At 54.0% G+C, this 25,602-nt stretch overlaps 3 protein-coding genes across 9 annotated transcripts; 1 reads left to right on the top strand and 2 right to left on the bottom strand.

Moving 5' to 3' along the window:
* The first annotated feature begins 466 nt into the window (after positions 1 to 466).
* LOC123778022 (uncharacterized) lies at positions 467 to 8,265 on the top strand. Its single transcript, XM_087853391.1, has 4 exons — positions 467 to 752; positions 6,622 to 6,768; positions 7,205 to 7,333; positions 7,527 to 8,265. Exons 1-4 carry the CDS (start codon positions 467 to 469, stop codon positions 7,745 to 7,747), a joined length of 783 nt encoding a protein of 260 aa, XP_087709517.1. The 3' UTR covers positions 7,748 to 8,265.
* A 275-nt stretch (positions 8,266 to 8,540) lies between these two features.
* Positions 8,541 to 12,993, bottom strand: LOC123778021 (kallikrein-1). The gene is made up of 5 exons (XM_045775171.2): positions 12,861 to 12,993; positions 10,977 to 11,136; positions 9,450 to 9,736; positions 9,165 to 9,301; positions 8,541 to 8,745 (listed from the first exon to the last, which is right to left on the bottom strand). Exons 1-5 carry the CDS (start codon positions 12,976 to 12,978, stop codon positions 8,590 to 8,592), a joined length of 858 nt encoding a protein of 285 aa, XP_045631127.2. The 5' UTR covers positions 12,979 to 12,993; the 3' UTR covers positions 8,541 to 8,589.
* Positions 12,994 to 13,644: 651 nt separating this feature from the next.
* On the bottom strand, positions 13,645 to 25,278 carry KLK15 (kallikrein related peptidase 15). 7 transcript variants are annotated; one of them, XM_045775095.2, is made up of 6 exons: positions 25,200 to 25,278; positions 19,848 to 19,921; positions 16,700 to 16,856; positions 16,108 to 16,391; positions 15,851 to 15,987; positions 13,645 to 14,814 (listed from the first exon to the last, which is right to left on the bottom strand). In XM_045775095.2, exons 2-6 carry the CDS (start codon positions 19,888 to 19,890, stop codon positions 14,662 to 14,664), a joined length of 774 nt encoding a protein of 257 aa, XP_045631051.1. In that variant the 5' UTR covers positions 19,891 to 19,921; positions 25,200 to 25,278; the 3' UTR covers positions 13,645 to 14,661. The 7 variants fall into 7 exon arrangements, with proteins under 7 accessions (XP_045631051.1, XP_087727351.1, XP_045631052.1 ...); XM_087871225.1 differs by lacking the exon at positions 25,200 to 25,278 and adding an exon at positions 23,660 to 23,789 and having other exon boundaries at positions 16,700 to 16,853; XM_045775096.2 differs by lacking the exon at positions 25,200 to 25,278 and adding an exon at positions 23,660 to 23,789.
* Positions 25,279 to 25,602: the final 324 nt, after the last annotated feature.

Raw genomic sequence — 25,602 nt, forward strand, 5'->3', positions numbered from 1 at the left:
TGGAGCATGGGGTTTGGGGAACAGGAACTGGAGGATGGGGTTGGAGACAAAACAAGTAGGGTCGGGCTTCGAGTGGGGTTGTGGATGGGGGCCGAGTTGGGCATTAGGGTTAGAGACGAGAATGAGGATGCGTTTGGAATCAGAGATGGGGCTGAGGTGGGCACTGGGGATTGGGTGGGGGTGGGGAGATGGCTGTGGGAGGAAGGGGATTGAGAATGGGGTAAAAGGGGGCGCCTCCGTGGCGCAGTCGTGAAGCGTCCGCCTTCGGCTCAGGGAGTGATCCAGGCATTCTGGGATCGAGCCCCACATCAGGCTCGTCCGCTGGGAGCCTGCTTCTTCTTCTCCCACTCCCCCTGCTTGTGTTCCCTCTCTTGCTGGCTGTCTCTAGCTCTGTCAAATAAATAAAATCTTTATTTAAAAAAAAAAAAAGAATGGGGTAAAAGACAAGGTCTGGGTGGGGATGGAGATGTGGCTGTGGTCGGAAACGGAGACTCGCACGCGGCAGTGGGTTGCAGGTGGATCCCGGCCCCCAGAACTCTCTTCTTTACCAGCCGACGTGGTCTCTTCCTGGGTCGAGGACCGCAAGTTCATCCTGCGGGGCTGGTGTCTCATCTTCAGCGTCCTCGCAACCCTGATGGTGCTCAGCGTGGTGGACGGACGTCTGGCCTACTTGCAGGGCTCTTATACTGGCTTCCTGGGCATCTGGACAGACTGCAGGAAGCACAAGTGTGCCAACTTGGGCCAAGTCCCCGGTCAGTAGGAGCCTGGACAGGCTATGGGGTACTCGAAGGAAGGCGTGTCTCCGGAGGTTATCAGGGGTGGGACTCTCTGGGCGAATCTCTTTGGATGTTCTTGGGGGAAATGTTTGGAATTCTGGGGAGGGTCTCTGGAGATTCTCTGAAGGCCTTGTGACGGAGTCTGCTGGAGTTATATATGGCTTTTGAAGAAACAGGGAAACAGGACTGTCCTAGTGCCCGGGAAGAGCATTCCAATTGACCAAAAATCAATCTGCCTCGTGATTAGAGGGGTGAAGACGCCGTCATTCTCTCCCTCACTTTTTAAAAAAAGACTTATTTATTGATTTGAGAGAGACAGAGAGTGCAGGGGGGAGGGGCAGAGGGAGAGAGAGAGAGAGTCCCAAGCAGACTCTGAGCTGAGCCTGAGATGGGGCTTGATCTCAGGACCCGGAGATCCTGACCTGAGCTGAAACCAAGAGTCAGATGTTCAACTGACGGCCCTCACCCTCATTTTTAAAAATAGCGTGTTTTTTTTTTAAAGATGATTTTTAAAAAGATGATTTCCAGTCGTCTCAGAAGCGTTTTGCTTCCTTGTAGGTCTTTGTGTGTTTCCAGTGCTTTTGAGCACTGCCGACAGGAGGCAGCCCAGAACCTGGAGCCAGAGTGCCTGGGTTTGGATCCTGGCTCAACCGCTTGTTGGCTGGGTGATCTTGGGCACCTTCTTTGACCTCTCTGTCTCAGTTTCCTCATTTCTAAAATGGTAGTGGTAGGAGTCCCTACTCATGCATTGTTTGAAGAATTAGCAAGTTAAAACATGTAGAGGAATTAAAATGGTGCCTGGCACATATTACACGCCACCCCAGGGTTAGCTGCTGCTGCTATTATTATTATTATTATTATTATTATTATTATTATTATTATTATTATTATTAAAGGTTCTTTTCTTCAGCCAATGCACCTACCTTCATTTCAGATCTCAAATAAGTTCATGAAACTTCCGGAACGCTGTGTGGTATTAATCTTATTTATTTATCTTGGATATCTCTTTCTTGCATACCTCCCAAACTCAAGCTGGTGTAAGTAAGACAAACATGATTTCAAGTTATGGAGGAGTACAGAGACATAGATCTATTCCGGGTTCAGGTACTGCTGGATCCAGGCGCTTAAAGGGTGTCATTAGGGAATCTGTCTCTTGCCACCTGCCTGTCAAGGCTTCCTCTGTGTTGGGCCCTCAGGCAAGCTTTGCGTGGCAGTGGGGCCCACCAGCAGCACCCAGATTCTGTCCTTTCTATGAACAACCATGGGGAAAAGAGAATAAGTTGCCTTCCGCAGCCCTCAAGCAAAGCTCTCAGGATTAGCTCTGATGGGATCAGATTTACTTCCCTGGGATTTCTCCCTCCTCCCTGCACCAGTTGCTGTGGTCAGGAAGATGTCATGCTGTGATTGGCTGGGTCTGGATCACACTCTTTTCTTACAAGTCAGTGGAGGGGTCATTTCTATGAGAAGCACAAGGACAGAAAGTGGGCAGAGTTCCTCTGAACAAAGTCAAGTTGCTGCTGCCAGAAGAATGGGAATGGATGCGGGGTGAAGAAAAACAACAGTTCACAACTTTCTCCCATATTTATGATGCCGTATTGGAGTATAATTGCCCTGGGGGTATTCCCAAGAGCAGAACAGCAATGCTTCAGGAGAACTGAGGAGACTTTGTAAGACTTTGATATATGCTCCCTAGAGAAGTCAGGGTTCTCATGACAAGTGACAGAAACCAATTAAAGCTAGTTTAAGCAGAAAATAGATTTCTACAGGATGTTGGGGCATTGGCAGAACCCCTGCAAGGCCAGAGGATCGGGCCCCAGGAGCCAAGTGCTCAGGACCATGCCCAGAGAGCCTCTGGAGGACTGGCTGGTGGGGCACAGGATGCCCTGTGCACCCCAGTCTCTCCAGGCCTGGACTCCACTGGGGAACCTCTTTCTCTGCTGCCCTGGGACCCCGGACGTAGCTATGGCCACACCTACCAGAATAGAGTCCATGCCTCCTTTCAGCTGCTGGTTCCAGGTCTAGTGCAGCTCTTTAGTCGTGGAGCTGGTCACGTGCTGAGGTCTTAAAGCTCTACGGGACGCTGGTTTCCTTCCTGGGAAGGAAAAACGAGTGTTGAACGTTCATTTCATTCCCCTTTTGCTCTAACACGTTAACTTTGTGTGATTTTAAAATTTTTCTTTATTTTAAAATTTAAGTTACTTTTATTTGAACAGGCAATGTATTTATACGGTTCAACATTTTAACAAGTGCAAGAGTCTCCCTCACCTTACCGTCCCCTATCCCACTCATTCCCTTTCCTGGGGGTAACCAGTGCTGCTAAGCCATTTTGAAGCTCCTGCGTGTTCTTCTAGTCTTATTTTCTGCACATATGAGAAAATAGCTGTGTTTATACAGACATCTACACACACCCACACCCACACGTATAGGTATGCCTCTATACTGTGTATGTTGGTCACTTAAAAAACACACAAGGCAGGGGCGCCTGGGTGGCTCAGTCGTTAAACGTCTGCCTTTGGCTCAGGGCGTGATCCCGGAGTCCCGGGATCGAGCCCCACATTAGGCTCCTCCGCTGGGAGCCTGCTTCTTCCTCTCCCGCTCCCCCTGCTTGTGTTCCCTCTCTCGCTGGCTGTCTCTCTCTGTCAAATAAATAAATAAAATCTTACACACACACACACACACACACACACACGGCAGTATTACAGCTCTCTTTTAGAAAGTAAATCATCATTGATTGAATGCTAAGATTGTACAATGCTTTACGGTTGGCATATAGCTTTTGAGGGCTTTTTTAAGGTGTAGAAACTTCGAATTTTTATGTTCTGATTTCCCCAGCTTTGCCTCTGAGACTTTACCAATTGCTTCTCAGCTTTGGGGAGTTCCTTACCCTCTAGATTTTTGGTGACAATTCAATTCTAGTTTTGTGTGTGTGTGTGTGTGCATGTGTGTGTGTGTGCGTGTGTGTACGAGATTTTAGTGTGTGGTATGCAGGCAGCAGTGAATCCTGTGCTCCTTGCCAACTTATGGAAAGGATTTGAATTAGTCAGGAGCCTTTGGGATCATAAGTAACAGAAACTCTAACTTGAAATAGCTTGAGTGAAAGAATTTATGGTCTCATCTAAATGAAAAAGGGTGGGAGTAGGAATGCTTTCGGGCATCGCTGAATTCAAGAGTCCAAGTGATAGCAGCAGACATGACTATCTGTCTGTTTCTTGGCTCCTTGAATTGGCTTCATCCTCAAGGCCCCACATAGTGGTAAGTCAGGATCTAGTTAGGAAAATAAATCATTCTAGATGCCTCAGAGGTGGTAAATATAGGGACAGAAGAAAGGGAGGTGGTTTACCAGGGCCTGGAAGCTGTAGCCATCTGGAAGGCATAGACTCATGGTGAGATTTGCTTAGAGATGACCAGAATCTATTGCTAAAGACATCAGCTGAGGTGGGGTTTGGGGAGAGGAAAATAAATACACTGGCTTGTCCTCTCCTTCCAGAGCCAGTCTTCTGCTCGTGCTGCCCATTAGCCAAACATAATGATAAGCCACTGAGCACAGGAGGCTCAGAAATGTAGTCCTTGCAATACAGAACAGGGAAGGGTGGCAAATGGATCTGAGAGCAGACAGACACACAAGTGGCAGAAATACTAACAATATGGCCTCCAGTCTGGCAAGTAAAAGAACACAAAAAGGTTCCTGCAAAAGTCTTGTGTGGCTGGGTCACACGAGCACCCCCAAATCAAATATAGCATCCAGAGCAATGCAATGCATTGATTAGCTTATAACTGGGGCCGAGAGTGGGGAATGGACCTTGAGGCTTATGCCACAAATGTCTACTTCCGACCAAACTACAAGGTGCTCCAGTCTCTTGGATGACAAGAGCCAGGGATGTGAATGTCATCCCAACTCTCTTTCTCCCATCCTCTCGTCTGCTTTCCTTCCTTAGTTTTACTCAATCAGATCTCCTGTTCCCATGAGACTGGGTCCAAGGCTCAGGCAGCCCCAGACTCCTCCTCTTGACTAGAGGAAAGAGGGCTCTTGAGAGCTTCAGTGAGAAAAAGTCCGGGGGGGGGGGGGCGCCTGGGTGGCTCAGTCATTAAGCGTCTGCCTTTGGCTCAGGGCATGATCCCAGGGTCCTGGGATCAAGACCCGCATCGGGCTCCTCCGCTACGAGCCTGCTTCTTCCTCTCCCGCTCCCCCTGCTTGTGTTCCCTCTCTCACTGCCGCTCTCTCTGTCAAATAAATAAAATCTTAAAAAAAAAAAAAGAAAAGAAAAAGTCCCAGGGGACATCTGGGTGGCTCAGTTGGCTAAGTGTCTCCTTTTGGCTCAGGTCATAATCCCAGGGTCCTGGGATCGAATCCTGCATCAGGCTCCTTGCTTGGCGGGGAGCCTGCTTCTCCCTCTGCCTGAACCTCCCCTTGCTTGTGCCCTTTCTCTCTCTATTTCAAATAAATAAATAAGATCTTTAAAAAAAGTCCCAGAGCAGAGCTTGATTGGTTGGCTTTGGTCATGTGCCCATCTTTGGGCCAATCACCATGGCCTGTGGTATGGGGCACTGTGATTGGCTCAGCCAGAGTCATATGACTATTTTTGTGGCCCCAGAAGGCAAGGAATGTCATGAGCAGTCCTCAACCAGGATTTTGTGATTGACCCCCAGAGGACTCGCTGTTCTGTATATATGACCAAGCTTTTACTTTCTGGTTAGGTTTCTGGTTATGTGTTAGAAACGTGCAGTGTGGGGCGCCTGGGTGGCACAGCGGTTAAGTGTCTGCCTTCGGCTCAGGGCGTGATCCCAGCGTTATGGGATCGAGCCCCACATCAGGCTCCTCTGCTATGAGCCTGCTTCTTCCTCTCCCACTCCCCCTGCTTGTGTTCCCTCTCTCGCTGGCTGTCTCTATCTCTGTCGAATAAATAAATAAAATCTTTTAATAAAAAATAAAAAAAAAAAAGAAACGTGCAGTGTGCCAGAAACAAAGCAGTTGGAGTCTTAGCTTATTTGGCTGAAGCAGTTTTGCACTGTTCAAAAGTAGGCAAAGTAGGGAAGGGCTAAAAGGAGATGTAATTCTCAGAAGGGGCCAAAATTCTTGTTCTGAAATGTATATTGGATAAATAGCAACTTAAACTGAGTGTGACTCTGTGGTTTTTAGGGTATTTGGAAGTTTTTCTTGTGTATACATATCTGTGTATACTCTGGGGGTCAAGGTGGGTGATTTGGAGAAGGTCTGTGGGGGATTCTGGGATGTGAATGGGATCGTTAGGGGACCTTGGAATGTGAATGGGAGAGACTTTAGCAGTAGGGTGACTTTGGAGACTAGGGGTGACTAAAGTGTCTCAGATGATTTTTGAGGGTGCTATGGGGGTGTCTAGATGTGATACTGAGGGTATTAATGCGAGTTGTTGTGGGATGCCTTTTGGGAGTATGGGATGACTTTGGAGGTGTCTGTGGGGATGACTCTAGAAATGATTGAGATGATTCTATGGGGTGACTTTGAGGATGTGAGTGGGCGTGACTTGGGGTCATCTGTGGGGTCACCTTGGAAGTATGGATGAAGTTGATTATGAGGGTTCTGGGCTTGACTTTGGGGTAGGTGGGGGTGATTTGGGACAACTTTGAGGGTGTAATTGGGGATGATTTTGACTTTACAGGTGCCTGGGGTGACTTTGTGAGAGAGTCATTTTGGGGTTTCTAGGAAGGGACTTAGGTGATGGAAGTGGGGGTGAAGTTGAAGATGTCTGTTGCCAAACTTTGGGAGTGTCCATTGGTCTGCTCATGGGGATGTCAGTGGGATGAGGTAGGAGGGTGACCTTGGAGAGTATCTGGGGATGACTCTGGACATTTCCTCTTCTCCCCCTAGTTCTCATCCATATGAGCATGGGCTTCATGATGCTGGCCCTGATCCTGTGTCTCACCCTCCTCCCCACCATGTGCCTCTCCTTCCAGCCAGTCTTCCGACGCCTTACTAAGATCGACCTTGTCTTCAGTTCTCTCAGCTTCAGCATTGGTAATTGTCGGCTTGGGGGAGGGGGTGCCTTTCCCACCACCCAGTATCTCTCCCCATGTCTCTCTTTTTGGCTTTGGGGAGGTGTATCTCAAAAGCTCTGTTCTGCTATCTGCTGGGTGTCTGTCTTCGAATGTCATTTGGGGTCTCTGCCCCGCTCTTTCTGTGTGCATCTCAATTCTACTTTATCTTTCGCAGTCGGGGTGAGTATAGGGGTATCTCTCTCTCCTTCCTGCTTCCCCTCTCTCTTTCCACTTCTGTCCGGGTATCTTTGTGTCTGTCACGGAGTGTGTGCGTATGTATACGTGTGTGTGTAACGTGCGCGCAGTGGCTTGTCACGAAGAGTGGGAGAGGAGAGGCTGTCTGTCTCTTCTCTTTCTGGGGGGTCCTGGGGTCCCGGTCCAGCCTTGTGTCCATCTCTGGCCCCACCCCACTGCAGGGTTCCTGATTGTTCTCAGTCTGACACTCTTTGTGGTCAACTGCGAGACGCTGCAGCCGAGGCCACAGGTATCCTACCTGGTGACCACCTACCTGTGCTGGGCGGCGGGCGCCTTGATGTTGTGGACCGGTGAGGGCGGGGCTGGGGGGAAGGGGTGGTGCCTCGGTAGGGCAGGGGGCGGAGCCCAGGCGAGAACACGAGGCAGGGCCCGGGGCCGCATAGGGGCGGACCCGAGGGGAGTCGGCCTCGAGGGATGGGGCGGGGCCTAGGGCGTGGCTCGGAGTTCAACGGCCCACTAGCCACCTCCGCCCCCGACCGGCAGGAGCTCTGAGCTACTTAAACCACCTGGGCATATGGCGCAAAGGGACGTCCCTTAAGGCGCGGCGGGTGAGCAACCGTCGGTGGGCCTTGCAGCAGAACACCCCGAGACGCATCTCCCAACAGCAGTCCGACGCGGACCAGGAGCACACCGTGGACCTGCCCAGTGCGCTCAACCCCTCAAGCCTCTCGAAACAGTCGCACACGAGCTTCTCAGGGCAGTGACCGCAGTCAGATACCGGCCGATCCCCTTCATCGTGGCCACGTGATTAGACCTCCCTGCGAGGCCCCACTCCCGAAGAACGTGCCCCACCCCTCGAGCTACGGTCTACCCTTCGCGGCTCTGTTCCCGCCCACTGAATCCTCATCCTACCCCCGCCCCTACAGTGCGACACCATCCCCTCGGTGTCCGTAAGCTGTCAGCTGTGCAACCGGTTGGTGTGCCCCCCCACCCCCAGCCTAGCTAGGGCCCGCCCCTGGGTGTCTAGCCGTCTCAGGCCACGCCCCGAAGTTGCACTCCAGCGCAGGAACTCCACCCATTCCGAGGGCGAGTCCCGCCCCCTGACATCCAGCCACGCCCCCGCCGGAGGGCCGCACTGCCTGCCCCGCATTTGATGTAGCTACGCCCTCCTGGGGAACCACCCTCTCCCCCAGAAAGGCGTGGCTTGGGATAACATCTCCTACCTGCCCCCCCCAAATGACTTTTCCCACACAATAAAACGTGGGCGCCTCACAACCTTTAAGTACGACCCTCCATTGCGTCCTCTCACCCAGGGCAGAGTCGGGTCCCACGTGTGTGAGCGGTATCGAGTCCCTGCCTTGCTTGCCCTTTGGGGTCTGAGCCTCTCCGCAGGTTTGTCTACACCTGTCTCTGCTCCTTCCTTTCCCCTAGCTCATTCGTGCACGCCTCCTGCCGCGAGCCTGGGAGGGCTGGAGAGGCTGTAGACGGGCCGGGTGGATCCCCAGCTTCCAGGTTCCCTGCGTCTGGAAGGCCAGCGGACACCAAACGTGATGCGAATTTGATGCGTATTTGATTTTACTGGGGGTAGGGAACATGATGGGGGCATTCAGGAATTGGCTGTCATGGTCTCCTTGATCCACTCCAGGTGCGAGATCACTTTGGTGTAGACTGCGGGCATATTGGGGCTGCCACATGGGATGTGGCCCCAGGATGTGATTCCTTGAAGCACACCATCGCAGATCAGTGGACCCCCCGAGTCACCCTGCAGCACAAGGGGGAGAGGAAAAGAAAGGTCAGCGAGGGCCCCAGTTCTGCCGGCGGAGCACCAGCTCTAACAGCTGGGCTCACAGAGAGCAGACTTCGACTCCCCAGCTCCGGGAAAAATCACAGTTCTTTCCGGAGTCCATGGCCCTCTGGCTGGTGGATTCCAACAGAGGTGGACTCTGATGTAGAAGAGAGAGATCTGTGGGAGACCAGGATGAGGGTGGGGAAAGGAAAGGGAGCAGGGGGAGGGCGCTGAGGCTCGGTAGGGGGAGGGCGCTGAGGCTCGGTTGGGGGAGCCGGAGCTGGGAAGCAGTGGAGACAGATGCCTGGTTAGCTCTCAACAGCAGTCCAGAACCTAAGTCCCCTCCCCCAGCACCTCGAGGCCTGGGGGTGGGGGGATGGGGCAGGCCGGCTCACCGCACAGGTGTCCTTGCCGCCCTCCAGCTGTCCAGCGCACAGCATGAACTCTGTCACCTTCTGGGAGTGGCCCTTGGCACATACGTCATTGGACAGGAGTTCGACGTCCACACATTGGAGGTCGTCTGGATAGACGACTACAGACCAGAGAGAAAACGGGCTGTGACCAGACCCCAGGCGGCTCCTCGGCCCCTCCTCCCTCAGACCCTGAGTCCAGTCCCCAGCCCCCTCCTCCCCACACCCGAGTGTCTGGGCTCCAGGCTGCGGGGTCTGGCCCTGGCGTACACTTATCCGGTTCAACGCTGCCCCAGCCAGAGGCATAGCAGGTGCTCCCTAGTTGGGGTTCCTGGGTGGGCAGGTCCAGGACCCTCACAGCATCTGTAATCTGGGCGGGCTCTGCCAGGCGCAGCAGCATGAGGTCGTGGCTGTAGTCCTCTCCGGGGAGGCGGGTGTGGTTCTTCAAGAGACTCAGGTTGAACTCGGGGTGTGGGAAGCTGTCACTGACCTGGGCAAACTGGGCTGTGTCTTCGTGCTCGAACAGGTTGTGGCGACCCAGCCAGAGCTGGTAATTGCTGGGGAAAGAGGGGGCCCCAGGGAATGAGGAGAGAGGAGGGGGAAAGGGAGATGGGGCCAGGGAGCCTGGGGGAGGGTCCCGAAGACAGAGAGAAACAAGGAGTAACCTCGGAGAGAGAGTTGGGAAGATAAAGAGCTATGAAGAAAAGGCAGTGAGTGAGAGACAGAGCGATGTGACAAGGTCAAAGCCAGAGACAAAGACAGGGGAGTGAAAAAGAGCACAAAGGGAGAGGGGATGAGAGGCAGAGAGAGGACAGTGAAAGACAGAGACAGAAGAAGGAGGCCCTGGGAGGGAAGGAGCAGGAGTGAAGGAAGACACAGGGAGGAGAAGGAGCAGCGGCTCAGTGAGACTGGGACAGGAAGCAAAGGGAGAGAGGGAGGAATACAGGCTGAGAGGGTGGGGGGCAGCCTGAGAGAGAACAGGGAGGGAGGACAGGGAGGGAGGACAGGAGGGGCAGGGAGGGGGCCTGGGACAGACTCAGCTGCAGCAGGGGCTGTGGGGCTGGCTCCCCAGCAGCGGGTGGCCTGGCTCCCAGCCCAAGGTCTGCTCCACCTCCCTCCCCAGGCTTTCTCCCCCTTCCTCCTCCTTCTCTTTCTCCTTCTCCTACTCCAGGGTCCCCAGCAGGCTCCAGCTGAAACCAGTCCTTCCCTGTGTCCCCTGGAGTGTATCATTGTCCTGGAGGGAGGGGCTGGGCACATGAGAAGCGCCCCTCTCACACACATGTCAGGATAATCCCTTCCTTGTCTCTGGGGGTCCCCCTCAGTCCCATCCTGGTGGTGCTCAGCAGCGATGGGGGAGAGGGAGTGAGGCAGAGACCCAGAGAGAGAGATGGGGCAGCGAGATAGAGGGTGAGACATACAGGTACAGGGGTGCAGCGGAGGGACCCAGAAGTGGACAGACACGGGGACACACAGAGACACCGAGACCAAACAGAGAGGGAGACAGGGATAAATCATACTCAGACAGACAGACACATGCCAGAGCCAGTTACTGAGAGACACGGAGACACAGGACAGGGAGACACAGGAAGACAGTCACAGGGAGAGACAGAGAGACAGGCTGCCGTGGGAGGGCTTCCTGGGGTTGTCCCTGCCACCTTCCATGGGACCCAGACCAGTGCCGTCTTTGTTTCCCTGAGCCCCCCAACCTCCCCTGAGGTGAACCCAGCGTCCGTGCCCAGTTGTTTATTCCCGTGGGAGCACAGACACCCCCTCCCCACTCACCCTGCCCCCACTCACTCGTTTAAGCAGTGGGCGGCTGTGAGCACCCACTGTGGGTGCACCAGGACGCCCCCGCACTGGAACTTGCTATAATGGTACAGAGCTGCCTGCCAGGGCTGGGAATTCTCCTCACAGTCCCAGCCTCCTATGATCCGGGACTGGATGGGGGGCACGGCGCCTGCGGAAGAGGTGCTGGGTGAGGGCAGGTGGGAGGTGGCAGTGGGACCGGGGATACTGGGCTTGGAGAGGGAGCTGTGCTGTGGGGTTGGAGGGACATGGGGGCAGAGGAGCAGGGCTGGGGGTCTGGGGAGATGGGCAAGGAGTGTGGGAAGTTTCTGGAATTCTGGAGCCATTCCTGGGATTGTGGGTTGGTGGCGGGTCCTGGGTGGGGAGACTATGCTGAGAACAGAGCCAACCACGGGGATCAGGCAGGAGACAAGAAGGCAGCGTGTGGAGTAGCATGTGGTGTGGGGATTGGGTGATATGGGGGTGATTTGGGGTCTTGGCCTGGGGAACAGAAAATGGTGAGTTCTGAGAGGGAAAAAAGATTCTAGAAACAGAGGATGTATGCCCCAAGGGAGTGGCTCAAAAGCTAGGAAGGAAGGATTTGGGGGATTACAGGGATCCCAGGCTGAAGAATCGGTTAAGGCCTAGGTTGGGCTTTCAGGGTTCTGGAAAGATGCAGGGGAGGTAGGTCTGAGAGGTCAAGAATTGCATGTGGGCTGAGGAGTCTCGGTGTGATTTGAAGTCCCTTGATTGGGGCTGGGAGAGGGTCCTCTGGGGGTCTGGGGTCCTTGAACAGGAATGGCTTTGTAAGAGAGGTGAGGCCATGGAACTGGGGTTGGGGTCAGGACTGGGAAGCGGGCTCAGGGGGAGGCAGAGCCGGATGATCGTTCTTCTGGAATCGGGTGATCCTCGTGGAGATGGGGTTCATAGTCTGAGGGTACTGGAAAGACCTGGGGTTCTCTCGGGGGTGGTGCCGGACAGGAATGAAGATGGAGGCATATTGGGGCCATGCAGCCGGGGGAATGCAGGGAGGACCCACTTGTTGTGGGGTTTTAGAATCATATGCTGGAGTACTGGGGGAGGTAGGGCAGGACAGCTGGGCTGTGAAGGTATTTGGGATCCTGGAGGGAAGTCCAGAAAACCAGAGCCATACAGGAGGGATTCACTTGGGGAGGGCTGGAGCATGGGGAGGAAGGAAATTCTACAGGGAAAGCAGCCTGTAGTTGGGGCTCTGGGTGTTCTTCCTCAGGGAGAAGTTGGGGGTGCTGGATCAGGGTTCAGGGACAAGGAGCTGGGGAAGGAAGAGACATTTGTAGAATCCTCATACCAGGATGGAGGGGCGCACGTGGAGTCATGGGCCAGAAAGTCTGTTTGGGGAGAAGCATAGGTGTCTGATGGAATTTGGGGGACCTGGGAAGATTTGAAGGGAACCAGATGCCAGGGACAGGAGGACCTAGTTGAGAGCTGAGAGCAGATGGGAAAAATCGCCAGGGTGTAGAAGGATTTGGGGACTCAGGAGCCAGAGCCATAGGGAACTGGGGGGTGGGTGAGGGTGATCAGGGTCCCAGGGTCTGCTGGGATTGGGGGCACTCCTTGGAAGAGTTGGAGTCCCCCCAAAAGAGAGACAGAGATGGCCCAGGCTCTGCCCCTTTGGTAAGAGGAAGGAGTCTGAGTGGGGAAGAGGAGAAAGTTCTGGGGGTTCCTGGGAGGGAGCAGGGACCTAATGCAAGAATGACTGTGACCATGAGGAGGGGCTGGGGTAGGACTTCAGGGGCCCGGGAGAGAGCCTGGGACCTGGGTCTGGGATGGACTTTGGGAGAGGAAGAAGTTATAGGGGTGAGGACAGCATGAGAGTCGGGCCCACTCCCCCACCCCACATCTTCCCCACTGTCTCACCAGTCCCCGCGTGGGACAGGGCAAGGCACAGAACCAGGAACCACATGGTGACCACGGGCAGGCTGGTGGTGAGCTCGGAGCTTGGAAGCCTCCCCAAGGAGTGTTTTAAAACCCTCATTGCACCCCCCCAGCCCCGCCCCTGCTCTGCTGGCATGCAGATGCTGGCCAAGGCCCTGCCCCTGCTGCCTGGGGGCTGGACACCTCCCCCCACCCCAGAGCTGTGGAAGGGGCGGGAGAGCAAGCACCTGTTGTCCTCTGGGCCCTGATTGTGCTGGAAGCATTCCTGAGGCCTGAGGCCAGACGGGGCAGGGCCTGGAGCTCCTGGGCCCCTGCTCTTCGAGACAGAGCTAGTGAGGGGAGGGGAGGGGGGTGAGTGGGAAAAGAAAGAGGAGAGCGGAGGAATCACGGACCTCCAATACAAAGCCCCATATACCGGAACCCCAAGGAAAGTCACACACCCGAAGATGCAGTGTACCCTCAAACACCAGCAGGGGGCTCTGATTCCCTTCTCCCTGCACCACTTGGAGCCGAAATGCCAGTTTCCCAGCTTCCGCTGCCTCTGAACCGTAAGCTTTGGCTTTCAGAACACCCTGATTCTTGCACTCCTGGACTCAGGACCTAGGTCCCAATCTATTGTTTCTCTCCGAATAAAATTGTGGCAGGTACCGACCATCACAATCCTAGTGCCCCCAGATCCAGAAATAGGAAGTTTCCGTGGCGTCTGTGAATAAATTCCCTAGCATTTCAAAATCCAATGTCCCCCTGCCCCCAAACAATGTTGGGATCCCGTTACACCCCACCCCTACTCATTGTTCCCCAGATCTGGATGCTCAAGGTTACGTTCTCCAAAGTCCCACGAGTTCCAGACTATCTCCTTTCCACCGTCAAGAGCATCCTGTCCATAAATTCTAATTCTCCTCCCCCCCAGTAAAATAGTTAGGTCTCAGGAGCCAGGTTCATGTAGTTCAACATTGGGTGACCTTGAAGATCACATCTGGGGGGATCTCTGTTGAGAATGGGGAACCAGATTTCTGTAGCCTCAGTGTTGAATTCATAGGCCCCTGACACCTTCCCTTGGCTCTTCAGTAAAGTCAAAGTAGGTCGCAGGGTAACCAGCCTCCTTCCCTGTCCAAGGAAAGGAGAGCATTTGCCTTTTTTGCCCAGCCGCCAGGAAGCCCACAACTAAATCTCGAAGAAAATGAGGTCACTCTTGATCATCTATTGTGGGCTGGGTCCTTTCACTGGGGTCCAGAGATCTATTTCCCCAGTGCCAGGCACTATTTGAATCAGTTCATAGGAACTTCCTCATTTAATCCTTACAAGACTGTGAGGTAAGCAATATGATGAGCTCCGTTTTACAGATGGGGAAACGGAAGCTGAGGGGCACTGGGTCTTTTCCTCAAGATCACACAGCTGACCTAGGCACACATGCATGAAGAGAGCCTTACTTCAAGCCATTTCTCTTCAGCTAGGCATCGGGGCAGTGGGTGAAAAGGAACAATGTACGGTGCCTCAGGGTCCCCACCCGGTCTCTGGCTCCCACTTCCCTTCATCCCCAGAAGAAAGTTCCAGAAACTCCTACAGAGAAGCTTGCATCAGCACTCTTGTTATCTCGGTGTTTAAATAGGTGACCTTGAGCACCGGCTCTGGCCTGAGACGGGACAAGTCCTTGGCTGACATCGGTGCCTTGACAAAAGAGGTCTTGAGGGATGGCCCAACACTGTCCCAGGTCAGGATGGGGCTGCTGGCCAGCTCTGGGAGCTTCTGCTCAGTCAGAGACACAGGTGGTGAAACAAAATTGTCAGTTCCTCTTCATGGTTTCCTTAATCCACTCCAAGTAGCTGCAGACTTTGGTATAGACACCAGGCTTGGTAGTAGTATCACAGGGGACATCACCCCAGGACACAATGCCCTGTAGGACTCCCCCACAGACCAGGGGTCCCCCAGAGTCACCCTGTGGGAAGAAGGGAAAGTGTGAATGGGAAACGTCTGGATCCAGTGCCCCCATCCCTATCCCAATCACCATTCACAATCCAATCAAAACCCAGTCCAACCCCACCCCATGCAATCCCACCCCAACTCAACTCAATACAACCCAATTTAACCCAAACCAATCCAACCCAACTCCAACCCAACACAAGTCAATACAACTTGGCCAACCCATGTTCAATCCTCCCCATGTAACCCCAACCCAACCCCACCCCTGCATCTTCCCCATTCAGAATCACACCAGACCTACGCCCATCCTTACTGCCAACACAACCAATCCCAGTCTTCATGTCTTTCACATCCAAGACAAAATTTACCCTATCCCTCATTCAACCCAACATATTTTCCACCTAAAAACAAACCAGGGGCGCCGGGGTGGCTCAGTTGGTTAAGCATCTGACTCTTAATTTCAGCTCAGGGTCCTGGGATGCAGCCCCGCATAGGGCTCCAGGCTGCCGGCTCCGTACTCAGCAGGGAGTCTGCTAGAAATTCTCTCTCTCCCTCTGCCCCCTCCCCACCTCATATTCTCTCTGTCCCTAAAATAAATAAATACATCTTTAAAAAAAAATAAAATCAAGCCCATTCCTATTCTTTTTTTTTTTTTAAGATTTCATTTATTTATTTGAGAGAGAGCGAGCACGAGTGGAAGGGCAGAGGCAGAGGGAGAAGCAGACGCCCCCGCTGAGCAGGGAGCCCAACGGCCAGCTGGATCCTAGGACCCTGAGACCATGACCTGAGCCAAAGGCAGACGCTTTACCGACTGAGCCACCCAGGCGCCCCAAGCCCATTCCCATTCTTAACTCAAACCCAGGCCATTCCAAACCAACCGCCGCATCTTCCGCCCCAAACACAACCCAATCCATCTCTAACCTCACCCCCATCCTAACTGCTCTTCCTTCTCCATCCCCAAACCTATCGCCAGCATCTTCTCAGGCTTAAAGCAAGCACAGTCCCACCCCATACGATCTCCCAAACCTGTCCCCCTACCCCATGGCTCTGACCTCGCAGGAGTCCGCGCCTCCGCCTTCTACTCCCGCACACACCATAGAGGCCATTACGCGCCCTGGGTAGTCCTCGTTACAAGATGTGGCCGGGATCACACTGATGTTGGCACAATGCAGTGTATCTGGGAGACTCACTGGGGAGGACAGTGGACTTGGAGTGAATCCTTATTTTCAGGCCTTTGTCTCCTTCCCCCAAGAGCCCTGGAGAATAGGGTCCCTGGAGGCCCGGCACCCAGTGCCGCCCTTTCACGCACCTTGTGACTTTGGGCTCCCTTTGGTCCCAGGCTTGTCATCAGACACGAGGCCCCAGCCGGACACCACGCAGGCCTCGCCGGGTTGGGGGCAACGCGTGGGCAGCGCCACGGGGCGCACTTGCCGGGAGAGGCGCGCGGGCCGGGTTAGACGTAGCAGCATGACGTCGTGGCGATGGCTGCGCGCTTCGTAGCGCGGGTGCGGGATGATGCGAGCCACGGTCCGCAGCTGCTCCGGGCCGTCGCGCTTGCGCAGATTGTGCTCGCCCAGGCGCACTCTCAGGAAGCTGCGAGGCCAGGTGAGGGCAGGTGAGGGCAGGCGATGACCCGCAAGTGGAGTGTGGGGGAGACAGAAAGATAAAGGAGCAGGCGAGCTGGGGTCCCCGCACCCTCTGGAAATCTGGCGATGCCATTACCCTCTGCCCAAGGCTCTGAACCCAACAGATCTAGCCCCTGCCCCTCAGGGACCCAGGAGGTGCACCCACCCGGAACTCAGCCCCCAGGCTCCAGCACTTGCCTGCTCAGAATCCAAGATTCTCAGAGCCCTAGACCCTTGCCTGCATGCCCCCCAGGACTTTGCGCCCTGCCTTCCTACCGGGTTTGGCAGTGGGCGGCAGACAGCACCCAGTGTGCAGAAATGAGGGAAGCGCCGCAGTTGAAGCGTCCACGCTCAAACAGGGCCACTTGCCACGGCTGGGAGTGGGGCTCACACTCCTCCCCTCCCAGCATCTTGTCAGTGTCGTCCCGGGCTGCTGGGAGAGGGGGCAGAGGACAGAGCCCTTTTCCTTGGGTCCTACACCTTGCTGGCACCCTGCCCATACTATGTATTTTTCACTCGTGCTCCCCCCCCCCGCCCCCCGCCGTCTCTTAAGACGTCCCTGTCCTTGAATTTTCAGCGCTGCCTTCTCTCTGGCTTTTAGAACTGCTGCTTGTTTTCTCCACAACTGTCCCCTTGCCCTTGGCCCTCACCCATTTACTACAGGATTCTGGGAGAGCAGGGAGGTGGGAAAGGCCCAGAAGTCAAGAAGTCCTCTGAGATTAGGAGTGGCGACCGGGACACTGGATACAGGTCCAGAGAGATGGCCACTTGGAAGCAGCCACTCAAGTTCATCGCCAAGCTGTCACGGACATCAGATGGCTGTGGCCACTCGATATGTATGACACAGTCTTGGCTCCAGAGTCTGGACATCTCAGCCAAATGGAGATGTGGCCACCCAAGGTCATGGGCAAACGTAGGCACAACCAGTCTTCCAAACTTAGGAACTGAGGTGCAGAGCACTTTAAGCCGAAATTCACTTGCATATACTTGGGTTGCAAGAATCACAGCACAGACATTCGTAGGTGTATAGGAATCTGGACAGTTACAGCATGGGCGTGGGTGTGACACACACACACACATCCACAGACACTGATTTACACAAAGAAACTCACATCTAAATTTGCAGTCTCCAGGGGTGCCTGGGTGGCTCAGTGGGTTAAGCATCTGCCTTGGGCTCAGGTCATGATCCCGGGGTCCTGGGATTGAGCCCGTGTTGGGCTCCTTGCTCAGCGGAGAGCTTGCTTCTCCTTCTCCCTCTGCCTGCTGCTCCCCCTGCTTGTGTGTGCCCTCTCTCTCTCTCTGACAAATAAGTAAATAAAATCTTTTAAAAAATAAATTTACAGTCTCCGGCGTGGGTCTGAATATACCAGTCACAGACTTGCGCACTAACCAACAGGGACTGGACAACAAGGTGGGGTTCTTAATGAGGGTACATGGGGAGAGACACACATCTGCACTCAGGCCCCCAAAGACTTGCTCACACACATGAGTCTAAGTAGAGTGGTTAAATCTGGAATGTTAGACTAAAGCCCCTGGGTCCAAACATGTTATCTGTGAGCCTCTGAGCAAATTATTTAATTATTTGACCTCTCTGGGCCTACAACAATGGGATTGTTGTAAGGATTAAATAAGTTTGTGTGTGTGTGTCTTTGATGTCTGGCTTATTATAGCTGCTTAATAAAGACTAGTTATTTTAAACAAAGGACACATGGATTTGTTTATGCAGACATACATGTGGATATTTGGGTTTGGGACAAAAATTTAGCCAAAGTAAGTCAGACAGATGACCAGGCTTAGATGAAGATAGTCAAGGTCCACATTGTGATTCGTCTTCAAATCACTGTGTGGGGATTCAGAGTAATAGACATGAACCCAGAGGGCCAACGCTCAGATGTGGACCCACGAGATCAGACCCCAGGGAAACAATGGACACAGGGCTAGGCATCCAAGGTCGAAGACATAGCCAGAGACACAGGACAGGACATATTTTCCTGTCTATAGATGAGCCCCCCGGTCAGTCACTTGGTGTTCAAGGTCACTCACTGAGTTTCACAGAGGGGACCCAGTTCACACATGTGGGCAGCATGTGGACACACAGGGCTTTGAACCCCCCCCCCCCCACACACACAGGGACATAAACAGGGATATTTCAAGGTTACAAGACCACGATCTGCTACGGTGCAATGGGGATATGACCCCTGAAGGTCACAGCAAGGCACACAGACACCCACCCTGGGGCAGGAATCGGCACAGCCAGACCAAATGCCCCTCCTCTGCCTTCCAGGGTCAGGAACTGGAACAAGGGCCCTGGCGAGGTTGGGGGAATGCGGATGTGGTGGACAGGGGGCTTAAGAAGGGAAGGGTGGGGTTGTTGTCCTGCAAAGAAGGACGGAGGGTGCAGGCTGAACAGCTGGGCGGCAAGGCTGCCCCTGGCCAGTACAAGCCGGAGGAGCGTGGAGGCCCCCGCTGGGTGCAGCGGGCAGGCGGGAGGCAGGGAGGAGAGAGCACAGAGAAAGCCTGAGGGGAGGCTGGCAGCAGGGGGAGCTTTAAGGGGCCCCCAGAGGCGAGGGTCATGTGGGGGTACAATGAAAGTCAACTTCTCCAGAGTAGAGGTGTCAGGTTACAATTACATTCTCCATGGGTAGTAGCTGAACATGGCCTGGAGTTTTCCTGCCTCCCAGGGTCACCTTGACATAGCGGCCACCCCTCTCCAGCCACCCTCTCCCCTTCCCCCATCAAATGAGGCCAGTGGAGGCCACCCCACAGAGACGTTCTGAGAATTAGGCGAGCTCTGGCATATATCCACGCGAGTGCCTGGCGTATACCCAGGACTCAGCAATGCCAACACGCTCTTACAGGGCAGGACCCTGGACCAAAAACCTTCTAGTGCCTCACCTACAGGACCAGATGGAATCCTCACAGCCTGGGGGGTGTCTGCCATTATCTCCACGGTTCAGCTGGGGATCCCGAGCCACAGAGATGTTAAGTAACCAAACATGGTGAGTTGGAATTCGAGCCTAGAAGTCTGCGGTCTTGGCCTCTTAACACTTGTTTAAGGCTTATTATGAGTTTTAACTACTTTATGCTATTGAAACCTGGCCATTACTGTCATAGGTGGGTCCTGTCCCCTAGAGAAGGCACTCTAGGTAGAGAGAGGTGAAGTAATTTCCTCAAGGTCACACAGCAAGGACCGGGCAGCCCCAGAACTCGAACTCAGGTCTGTGTCACCCCGGGAGCAGCAAGCAGCGCCAGGTGGCATGCGGAGTCTAGGGCAGCCCCAGGCCTCTGACAGTCTCAGGGTAGGGTGAGGACTTGGGGAGGGTGATGGGGGGTTGTGGAAGACTTCAGGGCCAGGATTTGCTCCTGAAGTGGGGGAGGGGCACCATGTTCCCATAGACCCAGACCTGACCTGGGCCCGCCTCACCTGCAGACGTGAGCAGGAAGGAGAAGGTGAGGAGAAGCCACATTGCAGAGCAGGGACGAGGGTTCTGTTGAAGTCTGGGGAGGGGAGAGAGTGAACTGGCGTATGGCTGGACACTTGGGGCTCAACCTGGATCCCTCCAGACACAAACTCATCCCCTCCACTGCTTGAGAAACTTCTTCCACCATCTTTGTTCCCCCAACCCCAACCCAGACTGCTCTCCCCCCCAACCCAGTTCTCCATCTCCGAGGGTCATGTCCTTCCTCCAGACACCAGAACAGACCCTCAGGTGCCCCCACAGCCTGTCAGGCCCCAGCACCATTCCACTTGCTCCTGGATATCTCTCCGTGCTCGAGGCTCTGGCTCAGAATACATTCTCCCCCAGACCCTATCCCAGCCTGCTACCTGGCCTCCTGGGTGCCCACCGCTCCCCACCCCTGCCGTCTGTTCTTCCAATCAAGTTCCCACTGCCCCCGCCTACATGGCCCTGCAGGGTCTTTCCACACCCAGAGTTGACCATGTCCTACTCCTGCTCACAGCCCTCATGGATCCCCAGCACCTCCAGAATAAAGTCCTAGTTCCCCAGCCTCACTTTCGAGGGTATTAGTGGTTTTTCCCCTTCCACCAGCCCCTCTGACGGGGTCTCTCATGACCTTGCCCTTCTACACACAGCCGATTCTCCCATTTTCCTTCCTGTGATTTCATGCCTCCATGCCTTTGCTCAAGTGGTTCCTCCTTCCGGGTATGCCATTCCCTTCAGGGTCCACTTCCACCTTGGGGGATCCTCTGACCATCTCCAGTCCATGGTGTCTGCCTCTGGATTCCTGGTGAAGGCTGCAGCTCACGGGAGTTCCCAGCAAGCTTTGGGAATGAATTAAAGCCTTCCCCTCATCTTTAAATTCATAGTTGCCCACCAAGGCTCAGCTCCCACCTCTTCTGGGAGGCCCTGAGACCTAACAGGTATCTTTTCTGGGCCTCCCAGCCCCTGGTGTGTCTCCGTCACATCACAGATCCCCAGGAACGCTCACGTAAGGTCCTCTCTGTGTCCCCAGCACTGCCCAGCCTGGGGCCTGGCACCTGGGACACCTGGGGCAGTTGATCTGAGCTGGGCTGAACCCCTGATAACTCCTGACCTTGTTCTTGGCTCTTATACAAGCGCTTTCGGGGACGTCCTCCTGATTCCCTCCATCCCCCCTCCCCCTTCTGTTCCTTCTTGCATCTCCAGGACATTTTCTTGGTTCAGGTCCAACCTGAGACCTCAGTAAAGGACACATGGACCTACGCAGGTGCCCTTGAAACTCAAGTCCCTCAGGGCGGTGCATGTCTGCATCCAGTGTCTCCCCTAGACCAGGGCAGACCTGTGTCTCCCTGAGTATCTCAATCCCCCCACCCCCAGCTCTTGTCTCAAAGATCTCACCCACTCCAGATCCTCCAGCTTGATCTGGGGCAGCTTGGATGCCAGAAGAAGGGGAGCAGGCACCTGAATACCTGAATTTATATGTTCCCGGCCCCACCCGGGTCTAGGGGGTAGGGTGGGGTGGGAGGAGGTTGAGAGTCAGGTTTACAGGCGGGGACGCCTAGGTGGCTAGTGGGGTGGGGGACAAGGCCTAATGAGCATTTATTAGGTTGAAGCTTTTGTCTGAGTCTGTAAGGAAGAATTCTCTGCCAGGGACAGTTCCTCAAGCGAGAGGAGGTAAGAGGGCAAGAGCCTAAAGATCAGAGGAAATCAACAGATAGGACCAGCAGCCTGGAACCTGGAACATGGAATTTGGGGTCTAGAGTGTAGAAACTGGACTCTAGAGCCATGCTTCTTGTGCCTGGAGTAGGGTTCTGAATCTTTGATTCTGGACCTGGATCTGGACGTCTCAATTCTGTATTCTGAACCTTGGATCTCTGATTTTGGACACTGGATTTTGGATCTGGATCCCCACTTCCTGATTTTGGGTTCTGGATTCAGATCTCTGATTCTGGAAGTGGGTGCCTGGGCCTCCTAACTCTGAATCCTGGGTATTGGATTCTGGATCTTGGGTTTTGCACTTTTTGTTGGGGATCTTCAACTCTGGACTCTGAGTTTGGAGGTCTAGAGTCAGGCATTTATGACCTGAAGTATAGAGTATGGATTTTGGAGTCTGAATTCTGGAGTTTGAGTCTAGAATCTGGATCCTAGAGTCTGGTCTTTGAGTGACAGGTCTTAGTCTTGGATTCTAGATCCAGGGCCTTTGAATCTAGAGTCCAGACTAGGAGTCTGGAATTTGGTGTTTAGCACCTAGGACTTGAGGTCCTAGGACCCCTCACATCTGCTGTGTGAAGCCTGGGTCCTGGAGCATGAATGGTAGATTTTGAATTTCGAGTTTTGGGGCCTGGATTCTAGAATCTGGGTCTAGACTTTTAAGATTTCATGGATTAGCTTTGGAGTGTAGAGTCTGGAGTTTTAAATCTGCATTGTGCATTTAAAGGGCCGGACTGGGAGATATGGGCTTGAGTTCCACAAGTCAGAGATTCCTAGAATCTTCTCTGTAGTATGAATTTAGACACTGGGAGACTGGAGTCCTTAATCTGGATCCTGCTGTCTTGATTCTGCATTTTGAAATCTGGATTCTGCTTTCTGGAGATCATTATTAGAATGACTCAAAGCTTTGGGAATTTGAAGTTGTCTTCCAGTGTCTCAGTACCATAGGAGGGCCCTGAGCAATTTTCTAGAGTCTATCCTGGCTTGTTCAACTAATGAGGAGGTACAGAGAGCAGGAGGGACTGACCTCAGATCACCCAGTGAAGGTTAGGACCTATTATAAACATGGTCCTTCTCAGTATCTGGAAAGCCAGATGCAGCCAGGGGTGCATGAGCAAGGGCTGACTGTTTAGGGGATCAGTGGCCAATGCCTATGGGTTCTTGGCCCTTGATTTCCGCACAGATAATATCTGAGAATGATGGCACCTAAGCCACCAGATGTCTTTCAGATATTCCCGAACCACAGACCCTCAGTTATTCCAGAATCTTAGGGTCTCCGTTATTCTAGAATGATAGACCCTCAAAATCTCTAGAATACTAGACCTTCAGAATCTAGAATCTAGTATCTAGAACCTAAGATACCCTGGAAGTCTAGGTCCTCAAACACTTCAGAACCCAAGAGTTTAAAATTGTGTAGAACCACAAACCTCCACATGTTCTAGAACCCTGGATCTTCAGATGTTCTGGAACCCCAGACATTTAGACATTCTGGATTCCCAGGCTAAAACCTATTCTAGAACTCCTTTGCCCCTTCATCTGGCTACAAATTCGTGCTGACAGTCTCTAGGACTCACAGCGGGCCACAGCTTCAGTCGGACCGTTCCTGTGGTCCTTATTTCATTTATCCTCCTGACAGCCTTGTGAGGTGGTTATCATGGCTTCCTCCTTAATATGGAGAAAACCGAAGCCCAGAGAGGGGCGTCATAGGCATTGGTCACTCAGAGGTGCTGGGGGGAGTATTCTGACTCTTGGAGCACCTGGCTGGCCCGTTTGCCTCAACCCGGGGAGCCACCTCCCTCTGCTAGACCTGTGTGGTGAGGAGGGGAAGGAGGTGAACCCCTGGGGGACTCATCAGGAGAGCTTCCCTGGTGCCAGGCTAAGCGCTTTCCATCACGATCGCACGTGTTTCTCCCACTAAATCACGCAGGCAGGTGTTGCAAGCATCCCCATGACACAGACGGGGACACCGACGGATCTCACGCCTAGCTCCGCCCTGGCTCGCAGGCTCACTGGGAGGGCGCCTCGCCCCGCCCCCGACGCGGTGACGTCAGCGCCCCGCCTCCCGCCCACTCGGACCGCGACAGACCTGGGCTATCGATCCACGTCCTCCTGGGCCCCTTTCCAGTTGTCCTTCACCTCCCCAGGCGGCCTGAGTCCCGCCGTCTGCCTTGTCCTCCTCCTGCGAACACTCCCCGAAGCCCGGAGCCTTTCTTTCCTCAGCTCCTGTGGTTCAACCACCAACCACGCAGGTCTCCTTCATCTGACCCTGAACTCCAGCCTCTGGCAGCCACCGGCTCCTGGGCGTCCTCTCACCCCCAGTGTCCTCAGGCCCTTGTCACTCATTATGCCCTCACTCACTTCTCTCTCCCCAAACTCCTCCCCCCATGTTTCCCATCGCAGGGACAGCTCCGCTGTTCACCCAGTCTGCGGTCAGTCCCCCAGGCACTGTCCACGCCCCTTCCTTTTCCTTATCCCCCTACAGCCCAGCGGTCTCCAGCCCCATCCCTTCTCTCCGTTCCCCTGGCCTGGCTGCCGCTCGGGCATCCTCCTCCGCTCCTAGACCCTCACCTCCAGCCTCCCGTCCTCTGTTTTGTCTCCTCCCACCCACCACCAGGTGGTCTCAGAAGGTCTTTCTACGCTCAGGGTGGAGCCCTTCCCTTCCCTGCTCACAGCCCTTCAGTGATGACCGCAACACCTCAGGATCAGGTCGCTGCCTTCAGCGAGGCATCTGAGGCTGGGATCCTCCCGTCTGAACAAGCCTCATCTTACCGCCTTCCCCAGGGAGACAGTCACCGTGTCCCTCCCACCCTGGAATGGGACTGGACTCCTGGTGCCTGAGGCTCCCCTTCACCCCCACCCCACCCCCTTCAACGTGGGACGACTTGAAGGTGGTGTTTCAGGGAACTGGCTCTGGAGTCAGAGAACCTGGGCTCAGACCCTCCACTTCCCCACTTGCTCCTTTGGGAGCTTCTGGCGTGTCTTCCTTTCTCTGCTTCTGATTCTCATCCTTAAAATCAAATAATCAGAGGATCCCCTCATAGAGTTTTCCAAGGAGTATCTAAGAGCACGTAAGGAGCTAAGGGCACTGTTAATTTCACCCCATTTCACAGGTGAACAGACAGTGGGGAGGGGAGGCCCCCAGTCATTCAAGGTCATCCAGGCTACAGATGTTGTGGGGGGGGGGCGGAGAAATGATCCAAGGGCTCTTGTTACCCCTTGGGTGCAAAGCATCACTTCTCTGGTTATCAGGGTACCAATGTGGGGTAGGAGTGGAGAAAGGATGGGGATAGTCTCTGGGTTGGAGGAGGTAATATGCATGGAGCAAGTGTTTAAATCCTAAAATTAGGTTGGCACTTAGAAGACTGGTTAACACAGGATGTGATTCAGATGTGAACTCTAGAGCTGGGGGCCTGGAATCTTGCCTCCAACCCATAATACTGTGCAACTTTGGGCCTCCCTATGCCTCAGTTTCCTCATCTGTAAGATGAGAATAATTGCTTCTGCCTCATAGCAGTGTTTTGAGGCAGTAATGCCAGTGCCTGGCATTTAATCAGTGCTGGGTAACCCTGGTCATTATCAGTCCTGTTTTCCCCTGAGAACAAAATCATAGGGAGGGGTGGTCCTACGGTCTTTCTTAGATGACACAGTCGGGCAGCGGCAGATCGGGGACTTGAAGAATCTGAGTCTGTCCACCTCTCAGATATGGCACCTTTCTCTGAAATTCCTTTCTCGAGACTCCCGTTTTACAAATGGGGACACTGAGTCCCAGGGAGAAGAAACGTGGAGATACGTGGAGCCCCAGCGTGAGAGTGTTCTTCTATCCAGCAGGGAGAAAACCTCATGTACGGACTAGGATTACAAGGTTATATCCGAGGCTATTTCTCGTTCTGTGCTGGAGGGAGGCTGAGGAGCAGGGGGGAACCGAGACTGCAAAAGTTGCGTCTTTTCCTCTTGCCCTGGAAGGCTCCTGCCGCTAGGTGACGCCAATGTGCGCTTGTCCCGCGGAGGTTTGCTCTTGGGTCTGTGGGA

Source organism: Ursus americanus, chromosome 21, assembly GCF_024610735.1.
Source record: "Ursus americanus isolate L20-20 chromosome 21, mUrsAme1.1.p, whole genome shotgun sequence".
Lineage (NCBI taxonomy): Eukaryota > Metazoa > Chordata > Mammalia > Carnivora > Ursidae > Ursus > Ursus americanus.

Excerpts from the sequence above, each read along its gene's own strand:
- LOC123778022 (XM_087853391.1), top strand. The coding sequence starts at position 467 with ATGTGGCTGTGGTCGGAAACGGAGACTCGCACGCGGCAGTGGGTTGCA. Across the intron at positions 753-6,621 it reads CAACTTGGGCCAAGTCCCCG|TTCTCATCCATATGAGCATG; the intron begins GTCAGTAGGAGC and ends TTCTCCCCCTAG. Across the intron at positions 7,334-7,526 it reads CGCCTTGATGTTGTGGACCG|GAGCTCTGAGCTACTTAAAC; the intron begins GTGAGGGCGGGG and ends CCCGACCGGCAG.
- LOC123778021 (XM_045775171.2), bottom strand. The coding sequence starts at position 12,978 with ATGAGGGTTTTAAAACACTCCTTGGGGAGGCTTCCAAGCTCCGAGCTC. Across the intron at positions 11,137-12,860 it reads CCTGTCCCACGCGGGGACTG|GCGCCGTGCCCCCCATCCAG; the intron begins GTGAGACAGTGG and ends CCTCTTCCGCAG. Across the intron at positions 9,302-9,449 it reads CAGCGTTGAACCGGATAAGT|TCGTCTATCCAGACGACCTC; the intron begins GTACGCCAGGGC and ends TCTGGTCTGTAG.
- KLK15 (XM_045775094.2), bottom strand. The coding sequence starts at position 16,923 with ATGGGCAGGGTGCCAGCAAGGTGTAGGACCCAAGGAAAAGGGCTCTGT. Across the intron at positions 16,392-16,699 it reads GCCGCCCACTGCCAAACCCG|CTTCCTGAGAGTGCGCCTGG; the intron begins GTAGGAAGGCAG and ends CTGGCCTCGCAG. Across the intron at positions 15,988-16,107 it reads AGGGAGCCCAAAGTCACAAG|TGAGTCTCCCAGATACACTG; the intron begins GTGCGTGAAAGG and ends TGTCCTCCCCAG.